General features: G+C 33.3%; 1 protein-coding gene across 2 annotated transcripts; it reads right to left on the minus strand.

Moving 5' to 3' along the window:
- Positions 1 to 86: 86 nt before the first annotated feature.
- Positions 87 to 8,293, minus strand: LOC105326326 (uncharacterized). Of its 2 annotated transcripts, none has more exons than XM_011426296.4 (3): positions 8,001 to 8,293; positions 2,588 to 2,636; positions 87 to 2,356 (listed from the first exon to the last, which is right to left on the minus strand). In XM_011426296.4, exons 2-3 carry the CDS (start codon positions 2,623 to 2,625, stop codon positions 1,705 to 1,707), a joined length of 690 nt encoding a protein of 229 aa, XP_011424598.3. In that variant the 5' UTR covers positions 2,626 to 2,636; positions 8,001 to 8,293; the 3' UTR covers positions 87 to 1,704. The 2 variants fall into 2 exon arrangements, with proteins under 2 accessions (XP_011424598.3, XP_019921960.3); XM_020066401.3 differs by lacking the exon at positions 8,001 to 8,293 and adding an exon at positions 3,362 to 3,475.
- Positions 8,294 to 10,076: the final 1,783 nt, after the last annotated feature.

Below are 10,076 nucleotides of genomic sequence, written 5' to 3' on the forward strand. Positions count from 1 at the left end.
ATTCATTATGTGAAATACATCTTAACAAATATTACAAGGGATTTGGACATTTATGATATTTTTTCTGTTAAAAATGTCAAAACCAATGATAAAATAATTGTTTTATTAAAACAACAGTACCAAGATCAAAGATAAATCAAGATTACGAACATTGTATCACATCTAGTTACATGAATACAATTATAGTAACACGATAAAAAGAATATGATGATGTATGATCTTTATGTGAAAACATGTTTGACATTAATCCAACGGCCTTCTGCCAAGGGAGGTAACTTTCACAAAGATAACTACCTCTACTGCAATGTCTCTCAAATTCTCTCCTCCCTTTTGCTGTACCAAATATAGACTGTCATGTATTAATGATTTATTATTCTCTTTTGAAATCGTTATCACTAATGGAAAATTAGAGGATTCGTCACTTGAGAAGACTAGACTGCATTCCAGCCAGGATCTGTGATCTAAAAACTATATAGGAGAAATTGTCAAACACGGTAACAGAGATGTGAAGAGTATATTACAGAGTATATATGTATCTTGAAATAAAGCATAAGACATGAGTTTTCAATATTAAAAAAACACGGGTATAAATCAATTCGACTGCTCTGGTTTTGTAAACAACGCCCGGAAACTTCTTTGATTTAACGATCGAAATGTGACGACGGTGAACTTCGAGCGCAGCGGAAATGTGGCAATTTCACCGTCAATGTCGCAATTTCATTTGCTAAAGCTCATATAATATTTACATCTTTTTTACTTTGAGTTAAGGAATTGGTGACTTTGACGTCATGCATCGTGAGGGTAGTTATTAAGTTAAAAAGCCAGAACAGTTAGTTTCAGGTTTGTTGATTTTGTTACAGGAATATCACAATTTGTGTTTAGCATTTATCCTCATGTTTCCGAAGACATCAATTAAAGGAAAACTTACTGCCGCTTTTAAACATAAATTATTTTCATAACTTATAAGTTCTTTAAAGTTGACGAAACTGCGAAATGTCTCCAGAAGATTTACAAACAAACGATATTTTCATGTAATAAATGGTAAATTGAGAAAGTGGTTATCACTTATTATCATTTATCGCATGTACTTCCCCTGACAAGTTGAATAACAAGAATAGAGCATGGTAAATATTTACAAATGAATAATATGACAAGAAATAAAAATGTGACATCACAGAAATAATCACAGGATTGCTTCATGCTGCTTGTCAATTACAATTTTTCTTATAGTTATCTGTTTGAGGTTATTTAAGTTGACCAAAATCTTGGAATTTATGGTAATAATTTTAAAAATGGTAAATTTATGTAAGGTATTCTCCCTTATAGATGGCAAGAGATCAATAGCAGAATAAATACTCAGGAGAGGTTTTTTTCTTGTAGAACAGATGACTTTTGTGCATGCCGCTTGCGCTTGCAAAGTTTTTAGGGATCCAGATTCGTGTTTGTCACGAAAATCACGAACATTTGAACCGCGCAAAATTTGTTGATTGTACAGAAGTATATCTCCAAATGATCAAACATGATGATTTCACTGTAAGTATTAACCTGACGGATTGAATGAGTTATGGGACATTGCTGAGGGTTGTATATCCTTAAGAGATTAGGCGTTGAACGATTAATACAAAATAACATTTCATTGTTTTCTTTAGGAATCTTTGTACATATCACATTTATTCATATTTTCGTGTTATTAGCTGTTCGGGTTCAATCTGTAGTAAACACAAGACGTTTCTTCCGACCTCTCATCAGGTTTTTCTCTTCGTCTCCGATCCTCAGAAGTTGTTTGGTAAGTTCCAGGGGAGAGTACTCCTGTTTCTTCGGCTGGTAACCGGAAGTCGGATAACCCGGCTGTTTCGGGCCGCTTAAATAAATAACGTCCTCTACTTCTTGGTACGGTGGTGGTGGGGTTTTACCGGTGTGCGTTTTCGGTCCTTTCTGGGGCATTGTGTTTCCATGTTTAGACCTTGCGTCCATTTGCTTCACCTTTGTCTCCGAATTATCAGGAACCTCCCATGGTAGTGGGGTAGTCCTGGTTTTCTGTTCGGTGGTCTGGGTTAGTTCAGGGTGGATGCTTGCCGTCGAGCGGGGGCGGTTATCCACTTGGCGCTGTGTGACGATACTTCTCCTTCGGTTTTCTTTGATTAGAAGTTGGCGGTCTTTCCTTCGCTTAGACTTTTTACAATATCCCATGCATTTGTAGATGCAAAATATCAAACTGCATCCGCCGTATACAAGAACAATTAGCGGAAGGACCAGGTACATGGCCATGTTGTTTTTGTCGGAATAGAATTGCTCTATCTGTCCCCATAGTGAGTTGTCGACTGGTGTCGCCGGACCCACCAAGCTGCCGTTGGACCTGGTACAAAGAAAGTACATTATTATCGTGGTAAACAAATACATGAATACATGCAGATTCATTTGGAAAACATATAAGTACGAGCTATTTTATTATGAATAAAGAGACTCATTTCAAAAGCATGGGAAATTATTTTGTCATTTAGATTATATTTTAAGAAAAATAATTGTAAACTGACAGATAATACTGGGTAATTTAAAATATATATATATATTGTTAATGTTCACTTACGGTGAGTTGGTCACGTTGTCTGTCGTCACCGATGCCATAGCAACAAGTCCTAAAAAATAAAACATCAACGATTCAGTACGAGGTGGCTTGGTAGTGGACATTTATTAAGAAGAATGGATGGTCGTTGAAATACTTTGAAACTGTTTAAGGGGGCTGAATGGTCGTTGCCATTTTTAATTTATATCAATCTCCTTCAGAAGAAGAGCTTTGAATAAAATATCGAAAAATATTCAAATTTTACCGCTAAAGTACTTAGATTTTTTTATTTACTCAATTATAGTTTAAGGTTAAAGAAATCATGCTTAAAACTTTGAGGTAGATCCGTTGATTACCCAGTCTTATTAAAACAAAGTCCATTTTAATGATTAATACCACACAACATACAAAGAAGGACGTGAAATGCTAGTAGATTGATGCGACATGATAGACTTGATGCATTTCTTTACATCCAAACGGAATGACATTTGTGCTATCATCATAACTGCATGAACCGTCAGAGAGAGCCGTTCAATGGTTGAACCAAAAATCATTAGAGGATAGCTTCCTTTTTATCACTGTGTCGACTGCAAGTCTATAGGATTGTTTTCTATCGTAACCTTTAATCTGATTGGGTTAATATATGGAAGCAAAAAAATTTAATTTTCCTATGAATAACATCATTTTTGCTATAAATCTGCCAAAATACATCAAGTGTAAAATGTTAACTTAATCTACGTCAATTTATGAGGCCTAGGATTGTGTTATCAATAATTGATTGAAAACAGACCGTTTTACCCAAATGTTTGTCTCGATAACCTGTGCTGCAGATACACTGCATGCAAGCCGGTGAGTGATCTCAGTTCGATATATTGAGATTCATTACATGGTTACTGACAACACACCTGATGATGGATATATCTGTAACAATTATTAAAAATCCAACATGTTAAATAATTAACACCTGTCATTTAAAACACCGGCATCAGTAAATGATCTCGTCTTCCCAAGAGCTCGATAGGTATATATTGATTCCGCCAGTGGGACCCATTGATGCAGCACGAACACTGAAAAACCGTTCGCGGAAACTAACAACTCAATGTCAATTCTCTGCGCAAACTAAGGACCTTTTTTATAATTGATGATTCTGATATATTTCCATAAAATTCATGGAAATGTACGGTTTGTGTATGTTTGAGGGAATAAACACGCTGACAAATTATATAATTTCACAATACCATTGTTGAAAGTTAAGCACTACATCGTTAAGAACATAATCAGAAAATACACTTTTTCGTTGATCAACATTACAACCTATCATTTTTACAAAATGAAATATTTTGATAAATTCATTATTTTTTGCAAATATTGGTATCTGGACCAAGCCAACTGATAAAAAGGTGAAATATCCGCTTCACCAGCAGAAACACAGAACAGCAACAATCCAATACCTGCATGACTTGCTGATGTCACGAGTCAGTGCCCAATACCTGCCTGGCTTGCTGAGGTCACGAGTCAGTGCCCAATACCTGCCTGACTTGCTGATGCCACAAGTCAGTGCCCAGCCTCCAGAAAAATTCTTTATACGATCGAGATTCAGTTAACAAATGACGCGTATTGATCTGTAAACTCCTGAAAATCCAGCTTTCACCAAGCCAGAACTACTTCTTACTTAAAACATGTACACCCTCTACAATTAAGCTGGGCATTGAACTCCCTTTGGACATCAGAAGTCTCTTTTTAATTTTTGGAATCGCAGAGAAAATATTATACGTTTTCAATTAAGAAACAATGCTAGTATTTTTAAATGGAGAGACCTTTTTGATGATTCTATTCGTGAAAATTCAATCTGCGAAAATTGTGGCTATCATACTGAAAATGCATATCATTTTTTCTTTGAATGTCCTTAATATGATGATGTTTTTAAATCAGATATCAATGTTAGACTTACTAAAATTAGTAACTCTAGATATATAGTTATTTGGAGTTGATAAAATTTCATATGATGAAAATGCTGTACTATTTAAATCAGTTCATAACTATATTGCAAAATCTAAGAGATTTATCTAACTAAAATTACTTTAACTTTAGCTATATATCTAATACATGTACGCAAAAGTAGATTATACCTATGCTGTAACAGTACTGTTTAAGTTCTTGATTATTTTGAATTTTTACTCTCTTTCTTTTTTCCTCAAACCGGTTTTTGCCAATCTTGTTTTTCCCATCTGAGTATATATTTTATGCTACATCACATTATATCATAAAAAGTGTATTATTTTATTTGTCATTAATATTCTGCACTTTATTTGTATTACCTTGCATCTTACGAGAAAGCTTACATTATAGGCATTGTCTGCTGCCTAATCCATTTATGTAAATAAATATTTGCATGATATAATATGTTCAAATAAAAAAAAGAAAACAAAAAAACTTTCACCAATGAAATCGAAAACAACCAAAATAATATAAGAAAAAACAAAGAAAGTTAAATGTCATTTTGGATACTTTAGAAATGCTCGTGTTTATCTGTGAAATCAACAGATTCACCGGTACACACCAAAAAATGTAAAGCATCAAAACTAGTTATAAGAGTAAACCTATCAGTCATAACTTGTAGTATGTAATACAAAATGCTTATTTTCGAATCTATCTCTATCAATTATAACTTGTAGTATGTAATACAAAATGCTTATTTTCGAATCTATCTCTATCAATTATAACTTGTAGTATGTAATACAAAATGCTTATTTTCGAATCTATCTCTATCAGTTATAACTTGTAGTATGTAATACAAAATGCTTATTTTCGAATCTATCTCTATCAATTATAACTTGTAGTATGTAATACAAAATGCTTATTTTCGAATCTATCTCTATCAGTTATAACTTGTAGTATGTAATACAAAATGCTTATTTTCGAATCTATCTCTATCAATTATAACTTGTAGTATGTAATACAAAATGCTTATTTTCGAATCTATCTCTATCAATTATAACTTGTAGTATGTAATACAAAATGCTTATTTTCGAATCTATCTCTATCAGTTATAACTTGCAGTATGTAATACAAAATGCTTATTTTCGAAGCTATCTCTATCAGTTATAACTTGTAGTATGTAATACAAAATGCTTATTTTCGAATCTATCTCTTGATTTCAACTTTTTCTTTTAACTCGTTTACATACATGTATATTTTTATGTTGTTTAAAGTCAATAAACAAATTTGAGTAGTAGCCTCCAATGGTTCAGAGCTCGTATATTGTCATATTTTCGTGTGAACGTTTGGGAAAGGGGGGGGGGGGGCTATAATTAGACTACAATCACTGTATAGACTCAACATCGCGTACATATGTAAACTTTTTTCAAATATGCATCTATTTTTAGTTAATTTATCTCTTGTATAGACAAAACAATTACCTTATCAATCATTCAATTAAAGGGACTTAGACACGATTTTAGATCAACATTTTATTTTTTAATTTTTATGTATAAAATGTTTAAATTGCGCATTTTGAATGGTTGACCAAACTTTGAATGTTAGAAGTCAAGTTATAAGAGAGATACAGAGGTAAGAATTCATTGTTGTATAAACAAAGCTCGAGTCTCATATTTGTTTACAAATAATGTAAAGTATGGAATTACCATTTTCTTTGACATAATGACTCGTGGCAAACATAGTAAACTGATCCAATGTGTTCATAAATAATATTATCAACAGAAGAAATCAACATTCATTTGAATCCTTTACTAATAAACCACACATGTAAACAATAAAAAGGCTCGAGCTTTGTTTACGAAACAAAGAATGTCAAACCCCGTACATGTATATTGCTTACAACTCAACGTTTGACTTTCAAATTTTGACAAAGCATTAAAAATACCTATATTAATTACTATTCCAAAAAATTAAAAATAGATTAATATTTTAGATATTGACCCCAAATTGTTTCTAGGTCCCTTTAATCAATACTCTTTTTCTTATAGCTACCATTTTTAACATTTAATAAACATCTCGTTCAAATATATAGATTGATGAAATAGTGGTCTAAAACCCCAGTCAGTAGATGAATTAGTTCAATGGATGCAATGGTGCCTGGTTTTCTGCCATGAAAAAATATATGAACTTCAATTCTACATGTTCATGGTGGGCTGTTCTTGTAAACAGGTCATGGGAAATCGTCCGCCATTATTTTCAAAAGTGTCCGACAAAGCACCAGTTTACTTCACTGACTAATGTGGGAATTGTATTCCTAATGTCTTTCTGACATTTTTAAAGTTCGACCAATAAAAGTATATTATTTCTTTAAAGTCACTAGACACTTCGTTTCTTTCTGATATTAAGTTGATATGTTAATATTAATGTAGACAAGAAAATTGGCATGACCAGCATTTCGTATGGATAAAAAGTATTTTAGATGCATACGTGTATTTTCATTTTTTTAGGATACAAGTAAATGTAATGGTACATTTCATTTCAAAATATTTCCCGAGAATCGGTGTGGTTTGACACAATAGATTGAAAAAGGACTGCCTTAGAATAATAGGTAAAAATGGAAATCTATTATCTTTGCATAGAGAAGTATTATTATTTCATCAAAAACTCAAATGTCTATATTACGTCTCAGTAAACACATCTGACAAATGGTCAACGCCCACTTGATTAATTTTACCAGCAAATTTGCTTATTTAATTCAGAAATCATATATTCCATTTTTTTTGTTGACGGTGAACTTTTTTCTAAATAAAATACGTATGTTATTCTCTAAGGTATTTTTTAATACAATGACTGGGTCTGAACAGATATATCTCAGAAACCATCAGTGTATTCATATCTCACGAACATGATCGTTTAGATTCCATTGGTAAATGTACCCCTCATCTACCAGTTTCCCCTCCCCGTGTTGAATTGTTTGGAACTATTATCCATGGTCTACATTGTACAATGTAATACCGTTAATCGAACAGCCTTTTCATTTCATGGTGCCCCTTCACCCACCAGGCTTCATTTAATTGAAACCCCTTAATTGTGGATTTAATTGTTATCCATTTTCCAAAAGAATGTGGATTTTATTGCCACCCATCATCCACTGGGCTGTGGATTTCATTGGAACATTTTCTCCGTTTAAGAAAATATTCCCATTGGGCAATTTCACTACGTTTTTGGTTCGAATATTTTTGTGAAATTCAAACGCCATTAAATTCTTAAATAACGAACCTATCCGCGACTATAAATGTCTTTACAAAAATATTGTTTAAGAAAAATCCTCACGACGTTTAATTTAACAATATTCATATTCAGAATTTAAAAAAAAACCCTTCTGTAGATGGGTAAATCTGACACAATCCACAAACATTGCTCCTCCCTCATACAGATATTGTTTTATATTATCAGATTTTGTAAATGATTCCCCTCTGTAAAATTGATAACGACTTACCTGACCGGATGACTGGGACCCGTTTAATAAGTCTACCTTTTTTTTTATCCCAGTCTTCCTGAAATACCTGCAACGCCGGTGTAATTTGTCGTTTTGAAACTTCCAATGCTTATTCGGTTCAATATCGATCTGGTTACCTCTGTTGCGATAATTGCTTTTAAATAATTCGATCTATCAATTTTTCATGTTTGTCACAGCCCAGTTAGATTCCTTGATATTAATCCGTTCAAAACATAGCAGCAGTTTGGTAAACGTAGATAAAACAAATATTTTTTGAAAACATTGCAGTGAATCCACTTAGATTATAATAATATCATTTATCTGTGTTGAAGAGCAGGGAGGAGGGGAGATAATTGGTGAACAATTATACATAGCTAGTAGGATGAGGAAATAGTCTTGTAGGTGTGTACACTACATGTATGTTGATTTCAAGCTTAGATTTATAATTTTACTAATGGTTCCTCCAGTAGAGAAGTGAGTTGTAATGAAAGACACAATGACATCGAAAACAATCAATGATAAAAAAGGGCTCGTGTCAGTTTCATCAACTTGCAGAAAATGGGATAGTCTATTGGTGCTGGTTGCATCACCGCCGAACTATTGATTACATAGACGTAGCAGCCTGCTGCCTGATAGCTATCCTGAAAACGGTTTGGGCTTTATCGTTTTCTCCTTTTCCGCTTCTGATTTTTTGCTTATTGTAATTTTAAAATCACATCTTCGTTATATTTTTCTCAGAAATGCATCTAGTTCAAATTAAAAATACACATTCTATATAAACAATCAAAAAGTATCTTCAAATTAGTGAATATCTTCTCTCAGAGAGAGAGAGAGAGAGAGAGAGAGAGAGAGAGAGAGAGAGAGAGAGAGAGAGAGAGAGATTGATTGTTGGTTAGCTTTTTTCTCATAAAACACACATTATACAATTTATATCACACAGGGTGTCCTTTCAATGGGATCAACAGAGATTTAGATATTTAATGTTGCACACATCGATTTTCTCTTCATTACTGGTAGAACAGATGTCATTAATCACATAGAACAAGCACTAGGGTGTTAAAATATATTTACTACAGACAATTAGTTCCAGATTCATTTGCCTGTGTCAATTCTTCTCCGGATCTTCGAAAGGATTTACTGAATACTTGTCTAAACATTCACCTCTTAAAAAATTCCTAAAGTGCATCAAATTGGCGAAACATCGATAAGTTGTTTTTTTTCTTTATAAATTACAATTTGTACATAGAAAAAAAAATACTGCTCAATTTTGTGAGAAATACAAATATAACAACTTGTAGATGTAGGAAATGTCCTCCTGTATCATATTTGATTTTCAGTAACATTGCTGCTATCTTAAATTAATATATATTTATACGAGATACGGTCTGCCATGGGTGTGCACTTTCCAATATCTACTCTACTTTTGACTGAACAAGGTTGATCAAAGCATATCTGGTGTTTTCAATGGCACCAACCAACCTGAAAAAATGATACATAAGGACGGCAGGACCCAGTCATTGATTTTTGTAAACAATTTATCGCCAGAGCTGGTGATTAATTACTTCATCAAAAGAGTTGGTCTCAGCAGTAGGTCACTCCGTGCAGCAGCCAGCGGTGAGGACCACACTCCTCCCGGCATTGACGGTATAAGATGACAACCTTTGGTCGCTAGCCTAGGAGAAAAGCTTTCTCGACAGGGAGCAGATACTTACTATTGCCATTTTATGCATGAGAACACAGAAATAATTGACAAAATGAAAGTATATCTTTTCTTTTAAAAAATGATAACTATTTTTAATAATTATATATTCTACCCTGGAAACCCCAAGTTCGGCACATTACTCACAGTATGTTCTTAAATAAGCATTAAAATGGCATTTTTACATCTTTACCCTCGGTTACCATGGCAACGGGACCACATAGCAACAAACAAATGGTGTTAGGCTTTTATACTCACCAATGTCTATCAAATTGTCAAGTATGAAGAAAATCCGTGACTATGCGTGGCCACTGAATTTTGATTCTTACATAGAATTGGTCTTTAGTCAATTTTAAAAATGACGTTGGTTTTTATGA

Source organism: Magallana gigas, chromosome 8 (genome assembly GCF_963853765.1).
Source record: "Magallana gigas chromosome 8, xbMagGiga1.1, whole genome shotgun sequence".
NCBI classification, from domain to species: domain Eukaryota; kingdom Metazoa; phylum Mollusca; class Bivalvia; order Ostreida; family Ostreidae; genus Magallana; species Magallana gigas.

What these genes read in the sequence shown, in the direction of transcription:
- LOC105326326 (XM_020066401.3), bottom strand. Translation starts at nt 3,404, where the DNA reads ATGCAGTGTATCTGCAGCACAGGTTATCGAGACAAACATTTGG. An exon ending in TTATCGAGACAAACATTTGG is followed by an intron (nt 2,637 to 3,361) that starts GTAAAACGGTCT and finishes TTTATTTTTTAG; the next exon opens with GACTTGTTGCTATGGCATCG. An exon ending in GACAACGTGACCAACTCACC is followed by an intron (nt 2,357 to 2,587) that starts GTAAGTGAACAT and finishes TCTTTGTACCAG; the next exon opens with GTCCAACGGCAGCTTGGTGG.